The sequence below is a fragment of the Myripristis murdjan genome, chromosome 13 (assembly GCF_902150065.1).
Source record: "Myripristis murdjan chromosome 13, fMyrMur1.1, whole genome shotgun sequence".
Taxonomy (NCBI): domain Eukaryota; kingdom Metazoa; phylum Chordata; class Actinopteri; order Holocentriformes; family Holocentridae; genus Myripristis; species Myripristis murdjan.
In genome coordinates this window covers 20,140,336-20,164,793 of record NC_043992.1, presented here as the reverse complement: position 1 = coordinate 20,164,793, position 24,458 = coordinate 20,140,336, and the positions used below count along the sequence as shown (strand labels likewise).

At 40.5% G+C, this 24,458-nt stretch overlaps 2 protein-coding genes across 3 annotated transcripts; one reads left to right on the top strand and one right to left on the bottom strand.

The window, feature by feature from the left end:
- Positions 1 to 507: 507 nt before the first annotated feature.
- Positions 508 to 5,134, top strand: tubd1 (tubulin, delta 1). 2 transcript variants are annotated; one of them, XM_030066253.1, is made up of 9 exons: positions 508 to 819; positions 947 to 1,094; positions 1,281 to 1,497; positions 2,050 to 2,281; positions 2,438 to 2,602; positions 2,735 to 2,875; positions 4,255 to 4,438; positions 4,748 to 4,794; positions 4,885 to 5,134. In XM_030066253.1, exons 1-8 carry the CDS (start codon positions 669 to 671, stop codon positions 4,767 to 4,769), a joined length of 1,260 nt encoding a protein of 419 aa, XP_029922113.1. In that variant the 5' UTR covers positions 508 to 668; the 3' UTR covers positions 4,770 to 4,794; positions 4,885 to 5,134. The 2 variants fall into 2 exon arrangements, with proteins under 2 accessions (XP_029922113.1, XP_029922112.1); XM_030066252.1 differs by lacking the exon at positions 4,748 to 4,794 and having other exon boundaries at positions 4,885 to 5,028.
- A 1,727-nt stretch (positions 5,135 to 6,861) lies between these two features.
- Positions 6,862 to 24,247, bottom strand: vmp1 (vacuole membrane protein 1). Its single transcript, XM_030067116.1, has 12 exons — positions 24,111 to 24,247; positions 23,374 to 23,481; positions 22,885 to 23,017; positions 22,241 to 22,331; positions 21,195 to 21,305; positions 16,920 to 17,087; positions 15,539 to 15,670; positions 12,389 to 12,469; positions 12,142 to 12,258; positions 10,435 to 10,496; positions 8,313 to 8,412; positions 6,862 to 7,936 (listed from the first exon to the last, which is right to left on the bottom strand). The coding sequence occupies exons 2-12, from the start codon at positions 23,450 to 23,452 to the stop codon at positions 7,793 to 7,795; spliced, it is 1,218 nt and encodes a 405-aa protein (XP_029922976.1). The 5' UTR covers positions 23,453 to 23,481; positions 24,111 to 24,247; the 3' UTR covers positions 6,862 to 7,792.
- Positions 24,248 to 24,458: the final 211 nt, after the last annotated feature.

Sequence of the window (24,458 nt, the reverse complement as noted above, 5' to 3'; positions counted from 1 at the left end):
ACATAATTATTTTAGAAATTAACTCCGTCCATTTTATTCAGTAATAATCAAACAGCAACAATGGTGTAACAAATGGTGCGAAATATTTATCAAAACAATCTAGTTCTTTAAGACTAGCCAAATAAAGTGGTTGCTAGGCGACACCAGTGACAGTTGTAAGCGTCCTTTCGGGGGTTTTGTCAAATGCGACACAACCAGAAAATAAAACAATAAATGTCTTTCAGAGTCTTTCGGGGAGTTTATTGTCATACACTCGCTTTTTTTTTTTTTTTTTAAATTATTATTATTTTTTTTTTATTACCCATCGTTTTTGTTAGGTTTATTATTATTATTATAGCTGCATTCGTCACTTTCGCTCTACTTAGATTTATTATATCAATGCTTCATATATTTGTAAGCAATCTTGTTATCCTCTTTGTTCTTGACTTAAAATAAAGATTTTAAAAAAGACAGCTAGAAAATCTTTTCGCCAAGAAGTTTTACTTTGAAAGTTGAGACCGGAAGTCCTATTTTAACTCGCTACTGGCGGGGTGGCACCGCAGCAGCAGGCGTACAGGAAGAAAACATACAAACGACAACCATGATTATAACTTTTAATCATTGCGATCGTGTTGCCTGACAAAACAATCAGTCATCCTTCCTACGAGTGAACTTGTGCGCTGTGCAACATGTCCGTCGTCACAGTTCAGCTGGGTCAGTGTGGCAACCAGGTGGGCCAGGAGTTGTTTGACATAATATGCAGTGATGCACAGGAGGGACAGAGGAAAGCATACAGTGAGTCCAGCCGGGAGCGATTCTTCCATCAGTCAGCACAAGGAGGTACGGAGGCGTCATGCATCTGTCTGCTTGTCTTCACTCGCTCCCATTTTTCCCTTGTTAAATAGGTTTGGTGCATGTGTGTCTGTCTGGTTGTTGCATATGTTCTGCATTTTTTCCCCCCAACCAGATCTTGTGGCCAGAGCAGTGCTCATTGACATGGAGCCGAAAGTGATCAACCACAGCATGACCAAGGCTGCCATGTCTGGCAGGTGGACATATGGACACACCTCCCACTTCGGCCAGAAACAAGGCTCTGGAAACAACTGGGCAAATGGGTGAGGGACTTTTCTAGTGGCAATTGCTTCCACAGGAACTAATGAAATGACAACATTGGAGGCATTGGGAAAGGATGTTTTTTTTTTTTTTTTTTTCTAGAATGAAGAAGAATGAAGCAATAATCTCCCAGTGGAGTTCAATGATCAGGCAGACAAACTCCCCTCTTGCTTCTCTCCTTGCTGCAGGTATTGTGTCCATGGCCCACGCCACAGAGAGGCGATGGAGGAGCTGGTGAGGCGTGAGGTGGAGCGCTGTGACAGACTGGCTGGGATCATGGCCATGATGAGCGTGGCAGGGGGCACAGGATCAGGGGTGGGCACCTACGTCACCCAGTGTCTCCGAGACATCTACCCCAACTCCTTCATCCTCAACCACCTCACTTGGCCCTATGGGACTGGAGAGGTAAGGACACTGTCCAGTGGGCTTTGAAAAAACTTTTAAAATTTGGGCATTTGAGAAAAATAAAACAAGGCCTTACAGTTTTAACAAGTAATTGAATATCCTTGGAAGCACCAGAGATTTGCGTTAATACAGCAGCAGTTTTAAAATAAACGGTTTCATCAAGAATTTAATGCCTTGACATGATGCAGAGTAAGAATTAGGCTGCTTATGATGTCTAATTTTGACAAATGGCATGTCTTACCTCCAAAAAAAAATGCCAGTTTAGAATGAGTTTCACCAAACAGGACTGTGTAGTTTTGAATTTGATGTCTAAATGGGAGTGGGGACCCAGGTTGTAGTAAAAACAATGGGACAGAGAACTCACAAAACAATACATATCACAATACATCACAATTTGTGTTACGATACAGCGCAGTACTCCACAGAACTGACCCAACATGTGTAAACAGAGCAACCCTCTGCGTATCACCTGGCTAGGCCTGTTGTTGTGATAACAAGGTAATTCAGTTTTTTTTTCTTCTCCCTCTTGTTTTTCCTCTCTTCTCCTCTCAGGTGATAGTCCAGAACTACAACTCTGTGCTGACGCTGGCTCACCTGTACCGGCTGTCTGACGCCATCCTGGTGCACGAGAACGACACGGTGCACAAGATCTGCAGCCAACTGCTCAACATCAAGCACATCTCCTTCAGCGACATCAACAGGGTCATCGCCCACCAGCTGGGCAGCGTCCTGCAGCCTGCGCTCACCCCCGACTCCCATGGGGTCTACAGCCGAAATCCTCTGGGTGAGAGAGACAAAGACACACACACACACACACACACACATTTCAATCATCACAGTATTGCTTATATTCTGTACTGTACATTCAAACTAGGGCCTTTTTATTATTGTTGTCATTACACTGAACATTGATTTTGATGCTTTGCTCTCTGCCCTCCAGGTGAGCTGGTGAGCAGTCTGGCATGCCACCCAGAATACAAACTGCTGAGTGTGTGTACTATTCCTCAAATGGCTAGCGCCTCCATAGCCTACAGCACATTCAGCTGGCCTGGCCTGCTCAAACACCTACGGCAGATGCTCATCTCCAACACCAAGATGGAAGAAGGCGAGTTCTGTCCGGGTCTGATTTGAGGGGTTTTACAGCTCAGTCTCAGTTCAGTCAGGTGCAGCAAGAGCAGACAGCAAACTAGCGTGTTTTTTAATGATTTTGAAACAAAAGTGATTTGTTGTGTTTCAGGTATTGACTGGCAGGTGCGTCCACCCTCTGTCCATCCCGCTGCTGCTGAGAGGACCAGGAGTCTTAAAGGACCTGGCTTTAACACTTCTCTGGCCAACCTGCTCATACTGAGAGGCAAAGACGTCTACAGCACAGAGACAGGTCAGAGAGCTGTTTGAATTACACCCTTGTTTTTAATAATTGCAAAACCTCCATGTTTTGTGGCAGGAATGGTGCATACAGTATATGAAAATGACTGACCAGGGGAATTCAGGTATAAAGGTTTGATCCCTTATTTTCTTCACAAATCAGTCAGTCATGACAGGAAAATACAGATTAAGGAAAAAGAGATAAGGCAGACTAAAGAATGAATTTAAGCCCTGGATCAGCTGAGTTATAGACTGTGCAAAAGCAGGTTGGACTGAATCCAAACAAGGTGTTCCTATTATTTTGTGTAACCAGTGTAGTGTCAGGAATTATTATATTCAGGACTCTACAGTCTTTGCCGGAAAGAGATTGTCTGAGAGGCTGTTTGTTTGGCAGCACTTTATTAATATACTGGACTTGTATTGGCCTTTTTTGAATGTCATATATTCATGTATAGTCATGCTGCTCACTGACAGTAAGACAGAGGTTCCCCGTCACTGCAGCTACATGAAAAGTATTGAAACCTGCAGTGGCATTTTATTTTCCATGTATGTTCCCTTTATTTCCCAGCCAGGCTCTGCTGAACGCCTGGTGTGAAGGGTATTTGTCAGGCTTTTCCACTCTTACAAGAGGGACACTGAATACTTGTTAATTTTTTGGAATAAAATGATGAAATTAAAACCTAATGAGTATTGGTACATCAGATTACAAAGTCCTGCAACTTGCTACCTGATCAGTAACAAAACTTGCACTGTATTATGTATAATATAATTGTGTATGATATAATATTATGTTATCAGTACATCATAACATTTTTTCCATTATATTTATGGGTTTTCAGTTTGCAGCGAATAGTAATCCAATATAGTAAAACAATTTAAATAAAATAAGATAAAACACATTGTTTCTAAATTAATGTTTTATTGTATCTGAAGTTGCTTTCACAAAAGCCCTTCTAGGGACAGATGTTGCAATTAGCCATAAACAAATATTAATCAGAATAAACCCATAACTAAAGTTTGAGCCCCCATATGAAGCGCTCATTTGCTAAAGTGCCCTTTAGCAAGGCACCTTGGTCAGATAATTACTCCTGCATCAGAAAAGGCAATAAGCCTTTTATCCTGTTCAGTGGTGCTGCATACTGTGGATTTAGGCAACACAGTCTACACACACACACACACACACACACACACACACACACACACAAAGCTGCTCCACTTGTGTGCTCAAAGTTCATCATTCTTTCCTAAAACGGAGTTGTCAGTGTTTTTTTAGCTTCACATGAATGAGCACATGGTGGTGCTGTGGGTATGACAGATAAAATGGTTTACTGCAGCATCAAGTGCTTTGAGACCATGCAGAACCAAAAGCTGTGAATTGTGCACTGTCCGCAGATGGCTTTCAGGACCCAGCCCTCTACACCTCCTGGCTCTCATTAAAAGAGGCTTTCAACTTGTGGAAATCCCCCGTGCCCTTCAATAAGTATGAGAAGTCGGCCACGCTGGTCAGTAACAGCCAGGCTCTGCTCAGACCCCTGGATAACATGGTGGGAAAAGCCTGGAATATGTTTGCCTCCAGGTGAGTCTGTCACACTCAGCAGAAAAACGTTAAAAACACTTTCCCAAAATCTGCAAAGCAAACAGTCTGAGATCTATTAAAAAAAGTGCTGACAGGAGGATTATAGTCAGAGAAAGATTTCTGCTTCACAGTATTCAGATGTGACATTCAAGTCCAGTGCTTGAAGTTTTAAAGAAACAAAATTAGTCCTCATCCTGTTGAGGCGGTGTATGTAAAGATGCAGAGGGTTTACATTCACTCAATGCCAAGAACACCTCACAAATGTGACTTTTCTAACCTGCTCACCATCAGTTTCCTTTCTGCCACCAGAAAGACAAAGCACAAAGGTTGATTTTTCAGTGGCAGTGTGTGAAAAGGTGCGCTCGAGAAGCTATATTCAGCTGTTTCGATCTCACGAGGCTTTCATCAAGTGTCTTTTCTCAGTTGTTTTCTGCTTTGTGTCCCAGGGCCTATGTTCATCAGTACACTAAGTTTGGAATCTCAGAGGAGGATTTTCTAGAAGGCTTCACGTCTCTAGAGCAAGTCATATCCAGCTACGGTGAACTCGGCTAAAAAAAAAAAAAAGAGACAAGACACCTGCGAACTGTGCCTTTGGACTTGAAGTGGATATTGGTTATCTTTATGAAAAGTTTATTTTTTAAACTAATGATTGTATATGTAAATGAAATAAATTATTAATGGCTTGATTTAACATTATTTGGTGTGGTGTGGTGCGTTTCTTTGAGATGTGACTGCAGTGGCTTTTCTGAAAACTCAGTTGCACAACAGAAGATGTCCTAAAAACAGACACAGTTTCTTAGAATAACAAGCAAGGGAACATAACTTGAAATAGGAGGGGAAAAAGCTAGTTTGTTTGACAATTACTAGACATATTAACTTTAATCTTAACGCTCTTGTTAACACATTTAATATTTTTTATGAGTTGGAGTCATTTTGAGCCCAGTAATTTAAGTCACAAGAAAATTATTATAAAAAAAAAAAAAAAAAAAGTTACTAAAGTTTGAGTCAGGTACATTGTTTCTTTTTGATTACCTAAATAAAACAATAACCTTCCCCACTCAACCCTCTTTACACATCAAATTTCTTGTGGGAATCATGTTTTTCCCTCCCAAATATCACACAGACTCTCTCAGTGGTTTTCTCACTACTAAAGGTGTGGTTATATTTGGTGATGGTCCTCAAGCAGAGGGAAGTTTATTGAAGATTATAAATGGCATGTCATATTTCCTCAGTGTTATCCAAAACAACTGTGTGGAAAATGTTGATAGTGCTTATATGGTTTATACAGCTAAAACAGTCTGGGATCAAATAGCGCTCAAAGAAACACAGATGTGTACAAAATGTGTGCAGGACACTGAAAACATAAATTTTATAGCTAAATAATTTTAATATTATAGTTTATTCCATTGTTCCCATTAAATTAGGAGAAATCATTAAATATGAAGCAAAAATCCCAATAATGTTAAAGATGTATTTAGAGATGTCAAACATTGAATGGAGTCAAAATGACCCTAGAGATGATAGTAAGGTTAAAAAATTAAGGTGTAAGGGTCTAATAACATGTAGGATTTCTATACTCTCAAGTGTCAGCACTGGACAAAGACAAGGGACAAGGGTGTTCTACAGCAACAGATTTTGCAGCTTTATTAAGGATGAATCTTAACATAGTATCGGTCAGTATTCACAGCATCAGTATGGTCGAGACAGAGCCTTGCCTCCTTGTGAACGGTAAAGGTGGAGGGTTTGGGTTCCTTGGGGTTCCCAGCTCGGCACACTGGACATGAGCCAAGCAGGACACAACAAGTGGGGACGGTGTATGCCCAGAGCTTCAGCCAGCCTACAGACCGTTGTTGCCGTGGCAATTTAACAGCCAACACCAGTCTGATAAGCTAGCTGACAGGATGGGAAAGCAGGGTCGAGAAGCAGACTACTGGCAGGGGAGGAGCGGAGAGAGAAGGGATGGTCCTTGTCCACAGGTTAGAGCTGGTTGGAGTCAGAAACTAGTTGGCATGTTTCAGGCACAGGGAGGCAGAGGGACTTCTCCCTATTACAGACAGGATACAGAGGGTCCGAGAGGAAGAGAGCAACAAATCCAGACACTCAAACTGGTGAGTCTGACTCAACACAGCTTACAAGCAAATAAAGCTAAGAACGTGATGGCTGTTCTACTTAAAAATAAAATGATCAACATAACAAAGGGGAAACTTCATGAGTGTCGTTAAGCTCCTCACTTACCTTGAGGATGATCATTTCGTCTAAAAAGAAAGTCATGCATCAACAGACTTGATGGTGAAAAATGAACAGCTCTTTTAAAACACTGTCATCACAACTGAAATGAAGCTCACAGAAGAACATTCCCAACTCAATCTTTTGTTGTATCAAAACTAAAATGCAAAAAAAAAAAAGACAAACTCAGACTTGGAAACAAGTGCAATGATTTACACATTTTATATATGATCTGATCCAAGGTTCAACCTAGATGTACATACTAGAAATGGGACTAGTCAGCTGAGTGTACAATGTCACTTTACAAATGATATCACTTTTTTGTTGTTTTGGTTCAAGTTCAGTTATAACTAGACAGACCATTAGAATAGAAATACATGTGCGCATACTGTCAAAAAAAGATATTTAGATATTTACATGATGTGCAAACAATCAATACCACATTGTTCCAACTTGATATTGCTTTTTTACCTTTTAAGTTGATGACAAATTCCAGGAAAAAAAAACAAAAAACAAATTAACCTTACTGTTAAACAGGACAAAAAACATGAGGAAAATTAATTAAACCCTGAACAGAAAAAAACGAAATCATTTTAAACATTCATAACAGTAGCACATTGTACAAACAAATTAAGATCCATCCTCACGTAAACGTTAGAAAATTAAATAATCAAGTCTATAAATCAAGAACTGTATTTAATGGAAGTCGAACCCTCCATCTTGCATAAGGCATAGCAGCTGATGGCACCTGCCTGCAAATGGCAGTCACTACCAGGCTGCTGCTTTACTTCTGAGGTCTATGAAAGGGTTAATTATAATTGTTAAAATAACATCTTACCATCAGCAGGAGAACCAATCACACTACACACACCTAGAGAGCGAGATGACAGGGGAGGGAGGACTACAAAACCCAAAGAGGGACAAACAGAACAAACAGCACATACATCCCCGAAAAAGCACACACAGAACAAATAGTGCCTGGTTTTTGAAACGTTCAGCCTCCTGTTGAGAATGGACGAGGGCGAGGTCTGCTGTTAAGTTTTGAGAGGCTGTGGCTGAGCGGAAGGCCCTCTCAGCAGCAGCAGAAACACAGTCACTTGGGATGCCTGGTAACACTTGGTCTTGTCATCACTTGGTTTTCTCCTCTGAGTGCCTCTGCTGCTGCAGCCGCTTGGCGTAGCTTTGGGCCATGGAGTTGACGATGGAACAGACGAAGTAGCAGACCATGACCAGCACCACCTTCTCAAACACCCACGACAGCCAGTTCTCACCCTGGAAAACCCAAGAGTTGAGGTGGACACTGCTATCACCCGCCATCATAAAAATAATAGTACAACTGCTACCATTTCCTACCACATATTTAGATAAACTAGTCTACCAAGACTGTAGACTGCAGATAGTAAAAACCAGAAAGTGGTGTGTGAAAATGGTTGAGGGTCAGGGTACTGTTGAGGGGCAGGGTAACTTTTATGACCCATGAACTATTGAAATACTTATAATACTAGCTCTATTTAAAAAAAAAAAATGCACACACATAATTATCAATTGTACATTAAAAAAAAGCATGTTTCCTTTAATTTCTGAGAAGACATTTTGGAGTTACAAGGTTTTCAGCTGACAACAGTACACTATAAAATAATGTTCTTACCGCTGGTGCACCTTCCCCAGCATGGTGCAGCTTGTTCCTCTGTGCTTCCAGATACTGACTGAAGGGCTTCTGAAGGGATGGTCCTACTTTGGGCACAGACCTGACACCGCCATCCCAGGCACATCCACACAAAGAGTGACAAAGACAAGAGGGGGGAAAAAAAAGAGCAGTCATGTTAATTCACTTACCCTTTGAGCACCTTTCCTCTGACATGGGGCCCAAAAATGAACAACCCCAAATTCTTAAGTCCCTGTAAGAGTCTGAGGGAGCCGTGTTGGGAGTCTTCCCTCTCCATGAATAAAGCCACAGGTCCTCGCTCCACCAGCAGGCAGTAAGCAACATCCTTGACTCTGCTGAAGGGCCCAACCTACATAAGATCTCTAACTTGGAGCTTCCAGCTCCTCCACTGGCTGCTGTGTGGAGGAAGCAGGGTGAATGAAGCTGTAACTCTTCAGCTCAGCTTTTATACCCTTCAGGTCTCTATAGGCAGCTGTGTCAGCCCCTTCTATCAGGAAGTGAGTCGACATGATGTCATCACCATTACTATTATTGCTGCCTTTTGGATGGAAAGCCACCTAATCAGGGCGGGCTCATGTCCTTATAAGGCAGGGTAGATTAGCTCTCTGGGGGGCTAATAACAACAGATCATACTGGATACTTTGTCCTGAACTAAGTTATTCAAGATATTTATGAAGCTGTGTCATATAGAGGTGTCGGCAATGCAAGTTGACTGCCTGGGTCAACACTGACACAGTTTAAGGGAAGTGAAACTCTACATGAAGCCAAAATAGAGAATAAAAATCAGTCAAAGGGCCTTCTGCCATTCATCTTTGCTGTCACTGAAAAAATACATGCAATAGACGCGCCTTGTCTATGACCAAACACACACTTAAGGTTTAATTGGGTAATTGCTGATGTCAAATAAAACAAGGCTAGTTTTGACTGACTCATCCTTGCTATCTCCCTCAGCCTGTTTCTCTACATGCAGGCACACGCACACACACGGACACACATACACACAAACACACACATACAAAAAAACATCCTGAGTCAACATTCGAGCAACGTTGGCACACATCATAGCGAGTCATCAAGGGCAAGTCGTGTACTCATGAACTTCACAGGAGAGAGCCTTTAAATTTTATTTTAAACAACAAAAGACTCCATAAGGAGCAAAAGCCCCAATAAGGTCAAAAATCACTAGCTGGAGTTGTTATTACAGTAATTATAATTGATTCAATGGATTCAACAGTGATCATGTTTGTAGATTATATAGACTTTATAGGAGACCAATTGAAAAATCAGGGTAGAGGGACAAATTATTTTTTGTCAGCATTGTCTAAGTTTGAATATATTTTTTTTTAATAGATGACTTCAAAGTCAGCTATTTAAAAAAAAAAAAGAAAAAAGAAAAAAAAAAAAAACGGCTCCCCTTTGCTCCTCCCACAGATTTCCAACAGTTGAGCTCAGATATCCTAATGGTGCTGTGTGAAATAACTTCAAACTGCACAAATACATGAAACAAGCTGACTTTAGGTTCATAAAGCTACTCAGAATTATCTGTGAACTCTCTTTAAACAGACAACAGATATTTATGGTTTTCTACAACATGGCTCCTTCTCATAACCCTTTGCCCCCGATCATCCATTGAAACTGCGTGTTTCCCCCATGGAGAGGCCCACCTCCCACTTTGAAATCCTTTGCTCTAAAAATCAACCACATCAACCATTAGCTGAACGGAGAGCAATGCGTGATGATTTGTTTTGCTTGAGTTCTTCATGCCATGACAGTTTTTTCCAGTTTCATTAGGGAGATTCTGTCTCAGTCAAAGCTGAACTGGGTGAGTCAGAACATAACAAGATAGGACCCCACATGCCTGGCCACCAATGCTGCAGAGACGTCTGCGCGAGGTAAGGAAATAGCTTCGTGGGGAATGACGAATGCATGCACATACACACCGTGAAAGCATTGTCTTAATCGGTGGTCAAAAATCCATCTGAAAATGTTCTAATATGTTCCCATTCTCCAAGCCAGAATAAAAGATGACTCCACAAAGCACCTTAATCCACTGTTTTATTCTCACACGCACATGCTGTACATAAAGATAAATAGACACACTTACCCAATAAGTGACACCATCTGCTCCACTATGTGCTTGCTGAAAGTAATGATAACAAATAGTTTCTGTGGGAAGACAAAAGAACAAAGAAATGAGCAGGACTGAAACTTCTCACCTCCTGAGGATCACTGATATACAGACATGCAAACATCTAAAAACACACAGGGCTTTACTAAGTTAAGAAATACATATTCCCCTAAGTAATCAAAACACAAAAAAATGGAAACAGGAAAGGTAATCTGTAAAAAAAAAATAATTGAATATGACTATCTCTATTTAGAAACTCAGCTGGCACACAAACTTAATTTTAGGCAGCATAATTTTGATTTTAGGAGAATATGCTTTTAAAGTATCTGTATTTTAAATGGTAACACTTGAGCGCTCATGTGGCAGTGTCAAAGGTGGGGGTCACCAATCGCTCTGATACATGATCTGGCTGACGAATACAGATATAAAGACAAAGGCTAAGCTTGAGTTTAAAGGCCGTGGGGGGCTTTTTGTGGTTCACAGGGCGCCAAAGTGGGGGTAAAAACCACAATTTGGTGCTCCAGTCCTGAAACTGATCAGCTTTGAACATCATGACACATGCCCCCCTGGATAAATTCAGACAGGATATGACACGTGATGTCCAAGGTACTACACAAAGTACAGCCTCTCCCCCCCCGCGGCCTCTTACGGTCTGCTCCATTTCCTCGTCTCCCGTCTACCTTTTCATATCCAATCGACATCCCCCCGTAACATCACCCTTGGTGCCCGGCAGGCCTTTTGTTGGGAGGCTTTGCAGTGAAATCACCAGCTGGTACCACCAAGAGATGGATCGCCTCAGTTTGTTAAGACACTGAGCGACTCACCCACAGGCAGACACAGGCTCTCACAGTCTAGGCTCGTATTAGTCATTGGTGTGGCAGACTCAACAATACACTTAGTAATTAAAGGGCGTTTTTTTTTTTTTTTTTTTTTTTTTTTTAATTTGGTGGATTAAAAAAAAAAACTATGGTTCTTGTTAAAAAGTCTCCTTCCTTTCATTGAGAGTCTCTTTATATGGTTTGGATGTGTCCCAAAGCGCAAACCAGAATACGGAAACCCCAGTGGAGCAGGGCGCTATCAGAAAGAGTTAACCAAAAATGCACAATCAGTTTGTGACAGCTTGCCAACTCATGATCTGAATGCTAGTTTTGATCTGAGCCATCCCACACACTGTGAGGTTGTGGGAATCTTCTGAAGTGATACAGTCAGCCTTACATTCCCCTTTCCTTTAAGACTCTACTTCATGGAATATCTGCTTAAGTACACCGTGGACAGTGGAGAGAAAGACAGAGGAGCTGAGTGAGAGAGAAAGAGGTAGAGAGATGTGATGACATGAAATATGAGTAAAAACTGAGCAATATTCCAACCTAAGATGCTATAAATACATGTTACAGTGTTTCCTCTATTGCTGTTTTGCAACAGTGGCGGCAGTAGGTGATTTGGTGATTGTTCCATGTGCATTGCTGTCACTCTATTTTTTAGTTGTGGTCCTGATTGTGGCACTACATTTTTTTTTACATTTGGATTTTTTATTCTGTTTTAAGAACTGCTTGTGTCTGTTTGTGCTACTTGAGGTGAACTGTGATGGTAATGCTTTTAATGTTCTGTGTAAACCCTGCATGGCACATACTTCAAAACCACCAGGACACTCTACATAAATGTTGTTCTGCATTGGCTACCCACCTGTATGTGCATCTTGATGATGGCCTTCCCAATCAGTGTAGCTCCGAAGAAGGTCCAAAAGGGCACCATGAAATGCCCACAGGTTATTCCAGCCAGATCAAACAGGGGATTGGGGATCTGAAATATGCACATGCAAGTCATATTGAATGCTACACCATTCTCTGAAAATATCCTCAAATACAGTTTCAGGTGTTTTTTTTTTTTTTATTATTATTTATTTTAAACAACCACAACAATTTCAGCTTACTGATGCACAAGCCAAGATCCCGAAGAATCCCACTTTCTGTACCATATTCTGCACTCCCAGTTTTGCTCTTGTGACGAAATCCTGCAAACAGAGGCCCAGGTCAATCACAATCATCACAATACTTACTATATGGAAATTAGCTTTCTTGCTAAATCTGGTGCACTCATCTTTTTATTCCTTTGAATAGCTAATGAAAGTGCACACTGTCCTTTATAAATTGAAAAAAAAAAAAAAATACAATAGCCAACACATGAAACCACTACCGGATGTGTGTTCAGTTTGGGTTTGTTTATTTTTCTAAAGTGAAAATTCAGAGATTACACTGGCATTTATGTGTTTAATGAGTTTTCATGATCATCGGGCTCTTCAAACCTATTAAAATGCTACTGCAACTTTAAAAATACATAGTTTTGAATGGTACTTTAACTACCTTTTTTTTTGCAGATGTGTGGTTTTACCAAACAGCAGTGATGTCTGCGATGCATTATGAGGACTGGGGCCTAAGAACTGTGGTACAATAACTGCAATTTCTACGCAATTTTAGTTTTTTATTATTTTGGCAGCATTTCAGTTGAGACCTCGCACAGAATCGCTGTGGTCTTTTGATCCAGTCTCCATCCCTGTGGGGTGGAATGCCTGTGGTTACATGGTGAAGATCACAGCCCATGCAGGAGGTCAGGGAATAGGCAAACCCAAAACCCAGCATCTCACAAATGTTAATTTTGGCAGCAATTTAAATTTAATTCTAATCTTTATCTTCACTGTTAAGAAACTTCAGTCGGTAATTTCAGTCAGTTTAATTTCAACCCCATCAGTTCTTTTTTTATTCATCTTTTTGTTTCAATCAGTTTTAGTCCATTTTTTTTTTTTTTTGCAATTTAAGCATCAATACTGGCCTACATGCAAAGATACAGCCTCGAGGTTTAAAAGTGACTTGATATGTAGGAAACACAAATGTTGCTATCATTTCTACAGTGTGAGATTTTTAAGAGTATTTTCCACTGAATCAGTCTGTCTCAATAGATTTATCTTGTCAGTTTCCATTAGTGCTATATATTTTTAGTCCACACAGTTTATCTCACAATTAATAATTGTTTAGCTTCATCATTTATGTGATAATTATTCATCTTAAAAGTTCCATTAATTAAATGCATCAATGCCTTTGGATGTCTCAATGACATTTTCTTATTTTTGCCCACTGTTAATTTGTACAGGATTCCTACAACTTTGAACTCAGTTTCAAGCACTTTTCAAGGTGCATTTTCGAGCTCAATGAAATATTTTTTATGCACACAAACACGCAGATTTCATGTCTTCATCACATTAAACTGGTAGTTATTGTGCTATAAACAACGAAAACTGTGTTAGCATTCTCAAGAAGGGACACAAATTAAAGAATAAACACAACACAGTTTCCAGTTTCAAAATGTGGCACAAGCCCAGTGTTTTACTATGAAATCACTGCAATTACAATTTCAAGCAGTTCTAAGCACTATATTCAAAATAAAAATATTTTTCAAACCTTGAAAATACCACATTAACATTCAAACATTTTTAAGGATTTCCAGCACCTGTATGACACCGGTGTCTACTGGCCAGCACCCTCTAATTCCTTGTTTTTTCTAGATGTGGAATGGATGACAATTTTTTACAAAGTCTTTCCTGATAAAAGTAACAATGCATATTTCTAATTGATGGACTATTTTTAACAAAGGGTGTTTATCACACCAAATTCCACAAACCATGAGTTGCTCGGTTCATACTCAAAATGAAAGCGCCTCTGAGCAGTTCCTCCTCAAAAGCGATGACAAATGCACATGTGGACACATGCTGAATACATTCTCATGATGAAAGACATGTGATGCTGACCTTTTTGGCCTCTACAGCTCAGAGTCAGTGAAGTGAGAATAGGTGATGGAGACAACATATACAAGTTCCTTTGATTTACAATCTGCTGACTCAGCATCTGATCTCAGTGGTTGCCAGTCATGTGAACTTGGTTCCTGACAGAACCGTCTGTCATTCAAATTAGAGGTCGGTGAAAAGGGAGAAGGAGAGGGTGGGTGGGAGGGAAGGAGGGAGGGAGGGAGAGCGAGGCTCGAGGGATGATTAAAGGGGAGCTGTGTTCTGGGTGACTCACCCAACTTGCAGATTTACTGGAAGTGTAAAGAGGGAGGGGCTTTCACTGAAGTCACATGACACCTTAGGACCAATGACTGGACAGTTACCAGCTCAACAGTCAATGGACAAATCAGCTGGGAGGGTATAATATAGAGACAGTGTGGACAGTGTAAACGAGCGTGTTAACACTGATACAAGCAGAGAGCGGCCTCAGGACAGCTGCTGCTGACGGCTGTTGGCTCTAAGCTAGGCTAGCGCTGAATCTGACTTTTAAACAAAACGGGAAAATTTGAAATTGTGTTTTTGGGTGTGTTCTGTTTGCTTGAGTGCCGCCATAGCAGTGTTGTCGGCAGCAACATTGCTTTCTGAACAACGACAGGTGCACTGAGTGTTGAGGTGTGTTTGCTAGCCGTGCACATTTATAACACTCTTCAAGCACAAGCAAGCAGCTGCTAACTTAGCCACCCCCCGGGTCGTTTGTCGCACACATCGCACGCCGTCAAACGTCACACCCCTGTCCCATCCTGCCGGCTCTCCCTTTTGCACAGACATCGATCTGGCTCTGTTACTACCTCTGCTGCCAGCTTAAAGACGGAACAAAAATGCCTCCCACTCCACGTTCATATGTTTTACACGGACCAGTGAGGCGGAATAATGGCGCAGCATTCCCACCTTGAACACATTGTGTAAAAGGGCCTTATAACTCAGGTAGGTATTCACCAAATGCATATATTTAGCAATTATTTTGAAAGATCACTTTGTAAGTTATTCAATGCATTCAGTTACTTTTGTATATAGTAAATCAAGGCATCAGAAAACTGTACATGGTGACTTTATTACTATTTTTTACATTACAAGGCAATTCATTTATTTTATTTCCTGAGTTCTGTCAAGTTATTCCCTAAATTTATACAAACTGTTTTACTTATGTTTCCAGTGTGTATGAGCTAGACAAAAGCGAAATAAAACTGGAATGAGCCAGCCAAATGAATGTCATAACCGAAGCCTGTATGTGTGTGTGTCTCTGACCTGTGCAGTCTCAGCCTGCTCCAGCATCTCCTCAAACTCCTCGTAGTCCTCGTCATCTGGGTCAGCTCCCGACAGACGGGCCGCTCTTGCCATGAAATATGGAGGCAGCTCCCCGATGGCTGTGCCTGCACCCTAAACACACCGAGTCAACCAGGCAAACACCAAGAGTTAGCAACAGAAAACAGTCTGACATCAGGGAGGACGCTGATCCTGAGAGGTTTGAAATGACATTCACCACTTTTTTTTCTCTTTTTAAATGTAAAATAATTTACAAGGTGCACTGCAGTTTTGAAAACAAATTTGTTTTCAATGGCAGGGACTGCTACCATACATGCATTTTTTTTTATTATTAATTTAACAATTTAAAAGAAAAAAATCACTTTTGCACAGTCTAAACCAAACAGAACCCTAGAAGATGTTTTATGAATAGTAAATACATATATAGATAAAATTACAGTGTAAAGTGTTAATTTTTCACTGTCCCCAGAAACAATTTTCCTCTAGAGGATAGTTTGTTTGCTTCTATAAAAAAAAAAAATGTAATGCATTTTTTATGTACTATAAGATTTTTTTTTTTTACTTCTCTGAATTTAAAATAAATTTTTTAAAACTAGATATTGCACCTTTAAGAACCAATTCAACGCACACAGCCTCTCACGGCCACTGATATCACCAAGAACTTTTCAAAATCCTGCAACTGTTACACATAAACTCACTAACTCTTGTTACACTGTTGTGGTGTGTGTGTGTGTGTGTGTGTGTGTGTGTGTGTGTGTGTGTGTGTGTGTGTGTGTGTGTGTGATGTGTGTGTGTGTCTGAAATGAATTCTTACTTGCCTACAAAGGAATTGTAAACAAAAAGCAATTATTTCTCAATACAACAATATACTGACACACATGGCACAAAATGTACAGGATCTCACAAAAAAAGGTGTTAACATGAGTTAATATTTTTCTATTGGGCTAAAAGCACAATTGCACAGTGAGGCTGCAAAGTGAAAACCTCTGCCCTACCTCCAGTTTTTCTGTGCTAGTTAAAAGTAGTAAGTTTTCTATCAAACCATTCTGATAAATGATTTCCAACTGGCAAGAAAACCATGTTACTGTGGCTTTGCACACATCCCTGAAAAAAGTTAGTATATATTTATTTATTGTTGTTTTTTTATTTTTTAATCTCCAAATAAAATGTCACCCTTATTGATAATATGAATTTAGTAGCCAAAGCTATGGAAACAGAGAAACCATGCTTGTGTTTATCCTAAGCTTAAGGAGCAAGAAGACCCTCCTGGTTTCCATTCAGCGAGTCAGGCAAAAGCAACATCTCACTCATCGCATTTTTCTGAGCATGTTTTTTTTTTTTTTTTTTTTTTTTTTAAACTCACCCACATGCAGGCCTCCAGGCGGACCTTTGACATGATGGACCAGAGAGAAATGCTGCCCTCCACCCCTCCGCTTTGTGGACAGACGATCTGGTCCGGGTAAGGAGGCTCTGGGAAGTCTGTGGAGCTGCACTCGTATGCCGCCAGTGTCACTGACGCTATGTGAGGACCCTGAGGAGACAGATATGATGGACGAAGAAGATGAGCAGTTTTGATCAATTGGGTATCGCATGCGTCCATATACAAGTCTGACTATATTGTCCAACAGGTACCATTAAGGACTTGTACTCACAAGTGTACATTATTGTAGATGAGGCAAATAAATTAGGGGAGCTGAGCATCGAGCTGCACGGCAAATCCTAGATCTGCATGTTCGTGGCTCAAATGTACACACTGTGATGAAAAACAGTCCTACTGATTAAACAAACATTTTATCATATTATTGAGGTCTTATATAAACATCTACATTCAATTAAATTAAATGTTGCTGATACCTCATCGTTTTAAGATGATAAACATGATTAACTGCACAGTGCCCTCATACACACCCACTTGTGTACACACAGAGACACATCTGCACATGTATGTAGACACACACCTGTCTGAGTCACAGAGTCTCTCTGAAAGGTTGGTATGTCAAATCATTTATCATTTATCACTGGTTAGGCCAAGCCATCTGGCCTCAGTAACAGTAGGCCCACCTGAAACTATAACACAGCAACTCCATTATACCTCCTTAAAGTGATGTGGGAGCAACACTGACAGCTGATGGACAGCACACGATTAGTCAGTGATGATTGCACCCGCGCTGCAAGAGTAACTCTCAGCCCCGCTCAGCAGGAAGACACAGGAGGCGTCTTTAGTGTACACAATGCAGGTTTTTTCATGTCTAATGGGCCTTCATTGACGAACCTAACATTTTTGCATGACACTGCAATTCAGCACTTACAAGACGAGACTAAACTGTGGTTCAAAACCTGAAACCAAATTCCAGTGTGCTTATCAAATAGGGGAAGTACGATGAACCAGAGATGACCTTCTTTGTTCACTTAAGTCAGCAGGGATTAATGTGAATAAATACTTCCAGTCAGGACAAGTAACAATCTGTTTTCTTTACTGGCCATTGAAGTAGTTTGTTTTCAATATGTACAGCTGGCTACCAGTAAAATTCACTATTTTACCAGAAATATTAAATTCTTAAGACAAACAAGAGGCTTTGAATGATGCTGGATGACTTGCTCATGTGGGTGAACATACATCTACTAGCATGTGTCCGGTCTTAGTTTCCCATTATGGCTTTGTATCAAATCAAGCAATCAGACACACACGCATACGCACACACAAACACACAGAGGAATGACCACCACAGTTTAAGTATTACTCATAAGATTATGCCTATGAGTGAATCCTCTCTCCCAGCAGCAGGATGAGCTCACCCTCTCTCTATGGGTCTATCCATTAATTCTTCAGTCTTGAGGTAAATCCATAGTATAACTCTTTAGGGGGGTCATGTGGTTTCTGGTCTTTCAGAATCAACAAGGGGAGTTTCCTGTCGACTGCTGACATCAGCCTTGAGTCGGCTGAAGTGATGGTGCATGTTACACTGCGAACATGACTCAAACAATTCTAGCGAGGAGAAGAGATAATCATTTCCACCAGGAAAAATCTCGAGTTCCGGGCTTATGTGACGAGGACTACACTGTAAATAAGCCTTTCTAAATTTATTGGGAAAAGCATCATCTTTGCTGATTTTGTGTATTTAAGGTGTTAACTAAATCAAAAACAAAAAGTATCTTTTTTTAAACAGACTTAAGTGCAAGAAGACACAAGTCAAGCTGATCAACCTGACCACATCTTTGTTTTCTTTGGACGTTCAACTCTATCAGGTTGGTTTTCCAAAGCAGTTTCCTTTCTATATTCAGCATGCTATGGTGGGCAAACACAGCAAAAACACTTCCACCACCAAGCACCCTCTGATAGCAGGCCTCTGATGCACAAATGAACATAGCAAAGGGTTTTTAATCAAAGCATTACAAGATTCAAACTTTATTACACAATTCATCAAAACTGGAACCAAAACTGAAGATGCACTTTGGACCAAACCAAAAATTTCCTCTTTCCAGAAAGTCTCTGAAAGAGATGTTTATAACTGCATCATGATAATTTTCTACAAAGTTCTAATCCAAGTCGCTGCAATGCAGTATAGACTGAGTAAAACAGTGTATGCCTCTACATTAAAATCCGACCAGGAGGAATTAGAATAGTACAGCTTTGTTAGATGAGCTACGAGCAGGAGACTCATCTAACCAAACGCACAATCCCACAAAGAAAAATGATTTTCAAGATATGGCTCCACACAACATACATTCCGTGACTTCTGTTCAACATCAAAAACCTTCAGTTGGAGCCTGTTTATGAGGGGAAAAATGGTCGTTTTAAGGGAGATGAGGTTGTTCCATATGGGGGAGATGATGATGACTGTTGACGGAAAGAAAGAAAGAAACAAAAAAAGAAAGAAAAAAACGCCCTCACACAGAGATGTAGGGAAAGGAAACGAGGTCACACCTACTAAGCATGACACACACACACACACACACACACATACACACACACACACACACACAAAATATGGGCTATTACTCTGGCTCTTCTGGGGTGTCCAACACAGAATGTAAAGTAATGGAAGGCTACAAACACAATGACCATCAGTAGAAGGACTGGTTGCTGTCTCTTAAAAACCAGGATTACATCTTTCCTCCCATGTTTTTAGAAAATGGAAATAGCTGACTCAGCTGGCTGACATCTGCCTTTCTACTTCTACTGAACAGAAGCCACATCATCACACTAAGAAGTGGGTACTGGTGCAGAATTTGTTCCCTCTCTGCTCTTTTGCTAAATGCAGAGTTTCACCACAACCAAGACAAATGTCACATATTTTGTGTGACTCAGCCACAGAGTCACTGTCTGACTGACTGTCAGGGACAAACGTCACTGAGCTCTTGGTCAGACGTGGACATGTGGATGACAAATGGAATGACTTTGAGTGAGCAGCCAGTCACACATGACAACAGGGAGTATGACGCCATCAACTGGCAACTGCCGGAAAAGACAGACTGAGGGACTGGTTTTACAGAGATGCATATCTCTAGAGGGAAATGACTCAAGTTACGGAGCAGACTTAATGCTCATGAGGAAAAAAAGCAGCCAGTGTTTTGTAGATAAACATAGGCAATACTGGTACTTGCTGTTACCTGTTGACAGCAAAAACAATCAAATCATTGTAGTAGGTTCAAGGAAGAATGAAAAACATACATACAAAACTTCACTTTGAGGTGCGCGGAGGGACAGAAGACACACAAGACAAAATACTAAAAATTATAGATAGACAGATAGATAAAGCTTTATTCATCCTCGAAGGGAAATTCAAATATGAACACTTCTGCATAATCTTCACCTCTGCTCAATACATTAATTCATCCAGGTTTCAGTAAAAAAATAAAATAAAATAAAAAATGACTTGAAAATGTCTTGACAAAGGTTTGAAACAAGAAAAATGACAAATTAAAGCACTGAGCAGAGGTGAGGAGTGTTTTTTTTTTTTTTTTTAGAAACACTCTAAAATACATGGATGTTTAGGTTTGATTCACCAATAATCTCAATGGGTTTGGGGTAGGATGGAAACCCACAGCTACTAATTCCATTGGAGGCTCTAAACTATGTGACTGATGTATTATAATGTATAATATTTATGTAGTATGTTTATGATGAAGTACTGTATATAGAGAGTATGGTGTAGTAAGATATATGACATTTATGTAATGCAGTTTGTCAGGCCCTTTGAGACGTGATTGGGATAAAGGGCTGAATGAATAAACTGACTAGTGAAACACAAACAGCTGGGGACGCACACGCAGGGGGCAAAAATTATGCTCAAGTTGATTTAAAATTCATTCAGAGCCAGCACAGAGGGTACCGCAAAACACAGCTGACATTTCACAGAGCACTCTTTAGGGTGTGGTGGTTTTGTCCAATTTGAGTATCTTGTGTTACCGCCTATTGAGAATACACCACAACCTGATACTTGTTGAGTTTTTTTCAGGACTGCAAGGACTTGTGCTATGATTTCTCATGTGAAAATAGCCATCGCTTGCACATTTAAAAGCTATGTTTCAATTACAGATACCAAGCATAGTCTCCTTGAAGTGGAATGGCACCCTGTGTATCGGCCCGCTTTAAAAACTGGAGTGTATCTATCAATCTCTTGCAATGTTCTCTCACCAGATAGAGAAGGAAGGTGTGCAGGCCAGTCCCAAGGCCCACTGAGGACAGGATCCCAAGACCAACCCAGTAGGCACACCATAGGAACTTCTTCTCCAGGTACTGGACATACTGCAGCGGACAGAAGGATTAGATCAGACTAGATGGATGTGGGCACGAGGCAAGTTTCTGTAGCTTTAATAATTAATATGATTTATTTTATGATTTTTACTAAAAACTGTTTTCTGGTTATAGTTACTTTAGTTGCCTTTGCTTCAAGTGTAGAGCCATGCCTGTCTGAGTGTGTGAAAACTGCTTGGGAAGATTGTGCTGTATTGACATTTAAAGGTGCACAACGCAAAATTCCCAGGGGTCAATTTTAAGTGAAGACCCTTGGACTCAATTGACAAAAATGTGGAAGAAGCACTTTATCTACCAGTGAGTTGGTCTGGACAACAAGAACTAGATAGATAGATAGATAGACAGATAGACAGATAGATAGATTTACTTTATCGATCCCAAACTGGGAAATTCTTATTCCTATCTATCTAACTATCAAATTATGTGCTTATTGCATTTTTTTTTTTTTTTTTTTTTTTTTTTTTTTTGTCAGCTGAGTCTAAAGGATCCTCACCCTCAGCAATTTTGCACAGTGCATCTTTAATATGGTCTTGGTCAAAAGAGAAACACTGAAATAATCATTTTAAATTTTTTTAATTCACCAAAAGGTTGTCTTTTCTTTTTAATTAACCCTGGTAGGTATTAGTCTATTACTATACATGTGATCCATCTATGAATACCTTAAACAACCTATTCTATAATAAGGTCTAACTGTGATACAGCGCTGTATAAAGGAATTTGTAAACATAACAGTCTGCCCACTGACTGTATAACCAAGGGTTACTTGGAAACAGCACAGACCTCATTAACTCCTGACGACCTTTCATCGGGGAATGTTGTTTATGTGAATGAAAAGTGACTTATCTTTAACCTTTCAACATTCTCAGAAGGAGCAATGGTGCTGAATGTTAACATGACTAAGACAAAAAAAATCAATCAAGCCTTACTTTCTGGTGTGCTCCCTCAGTGGAGTATGCAATGGAGAAGAGAGAACACAACACCAAAAACAAGAACACTGTGCCTCGCCGTCGCCACAGCCTGGACAGAAAGGCAGGGGGAGTAAAAATGTTAGTACGATGCCAAGCTTTGTTACAAAACAAGCGACACAACATCTGAAATAAACAGCCAAAATGCACCATTCCAAAAGCATTACAAGTACAAAAAAAATGTATTCTATCTGAAGCCCACTGCTTGGGAATTTTTCTCATTTTTGATTGTTTAATTCACACTGTCTCACATTCCATTAAAGATTACCTTACAGGCTCTGATCAATTCACTTTTCGCCTAGGAGTTTTAATGTGTTTAGTTCATAACTGCTGTAAACAAACAAACAAACAAACAAACAAACAAAAAAAACATCTGCACTATCACCTTTCAGCTTTCATGGCCTCCAAAGAAACCAAAGAAAGTCCTTTTTCAAATTATTTTGGAAGCATGATTGCTCATGATTTCAGTAAGTGGGAGAGTGACAGGATGGAGAAGAGTGTGGGGATTAAATACAAAGAAGGTCACAAACTGGGCGCTAAAACCCATTTTTCCCAGCCTGAAGCCCAACAAAGGTCCACTGAGAAGATCCTGTTCAGTGTCTTACTTTAATGTCCACTCTTTTAGCTTGATGAGGGTCTCTAGGAGAAAGTAGTGTAGTGTGGTGATGGGCCTTCTCCACAACACCAGAGACAGGCGCTCCTCCTTGTCCTTCTGTCTCCTTTCTCTGACGGACGAGTCTGGAAGACAGGCACAATTACAATCACCCTGACTTGCTGGAATACTTACAATTACCTCATTAAACAAATCCTGTTTACTTGGTAGTGCCAAATACATAATCCTTGCAACTGCAGTGAGCCTGTGCCTGACTCTGCAGCTTCAACTTGCCCATATTGTTGGCAGGCGGTGTTTTTTTTTTTTTTTTTTTTTTCTTTAAAAAAAGGGGGACCATCAATCTGTCCACATTCATTTTTATGACTTGTGTACTTTACACTGACAACGAGGCAGTGATCCTGTTGCTTCATCGCTCATTATACAACTTAAACCTTCCTGGAGAATTGCAGAATAGTAGAGTCTCTAGCTGGTGTGAACTAACCTGTGGAGTTTCCATTCTGTTTGTCTTTAGCTCCTACACGTTTCTGAGGCTGTTCACAGCTCGCTCCATTGGCTGCCATGTCAGTGTCTGTTTAGCAGGCCAGGCAGTCTGAGGACGAAAAGAGATTAGGGGGAAAAAAACATAAAGGTTGTGTTTCATAAGAGCCTCCTCGCTGGGGTTTCGTGTGACTCTCAGTTCCTGCTGAGAAAGACGGTTTGACAAACATTGCGTGACTCGGCTCTGTGATAAAATCCTTATCCGCTGCTCTTGGGCAATACAATGTCAGACTGTCAATGCGACCAATTCGTCAACACACACACAGGCTAGCACACAGAGTGAAGTGTGGCGGTTTGGGGGGAATAAGGCGGACAAAAGGGCATGAAGCTTGGTCGGAAACATTACCGATTAGCCCACAGTGACTAGGCAGCAACCTGAAATAACTTTTACGGTGAAGGTCATGAATCTGTAATAAGAGATGATGCCAAATGCGTGTGCAGCATCATCATCCTCCACATGCTAACCGGCTAGCTTAGCCAACGTGCTAACGTGCTAAGCTAATTGGGTTGGCAGTGTGTGAGGCGAAATAAAGGCTTGGAAACCAGGAGCAGCTCGTCAGACTTTTTTGGGAAGAGATACAAAACGTCGCCTCGCCGCCGAGCTGTGACAAGTACATGGAAAACACATGTTATACAAGAAAAATAGACCGATGCTTGGTTGAAATGAAATGACATACGTACCTCCTTCCTGTCCTCTTCACCCGGAAATAAACTTTGTATAGTTTCATTTAAAAAATAAAAGTTGTGTTGCTGTTCGTTGGTTAGGGATAACAGGGATTACGGGAAGTTTATGGTTGTTGGTTAAGCCCAATGAAATTGGCATTAATGTAGACATGACGATGAATAATAGCATAAAGTTAACCTTTAATCTCCTCCTAACCCACAGGACATTTCTTGACTTGCCGCTACAAAGCGACATTTATTGTGAAGCTCATATTGACAGCTAATTCCGGAAGTAATTTGTGGTCCAATGGGGGGTTGCCAGATTCACTAAGGCAATTTGACTGTTGCAATATTGCATTATACTAT

Coding starts and splice junctions, on each gene's coding strand:
- tubd1 (XM_030066252.1), top strand. CDS start 669: ATGTCCGTCGTCACAGTTCAGCTGGGTCAGTGTGGCAACCAGGTGGGC. Junction 2,282..2,437: donor CTACAGCCGAAATCCTCTGG/GTGAGAGAGACA, acceptor TCTGCCCTCCAG/GTGAGCTGGTGAGCAGTCTG. Junction 2,876..4,254: donor CGTCTACAGCACAGAGACAG/GTCAGAGAGCTG, acceptor CACTGTCCGCAG/ATGGCTTTCAGGACCCAGCC.
- vmp1 (XM_030067116.1), bottom strand. CDS start 23,452: ATGGCAGCCAATGGAGCGAGCTGTGAACAGCCTCAGAAACGTGTAGGA. Junction 23,018..23,373: donor ACAGAATGGAAACTCCACAG/GTTAGTTCACAC, acceptor CCTGTCTTCCAG/ACTCGTCCGTCAGAGAAAGG. Junction 22,332..22,884: donor CTAAAAGAGTGGACATTAAA/GTAAGACACTGA, acceptor CTTTCTGTCCAG/GCTGTGGCGACGGCGAGGCA.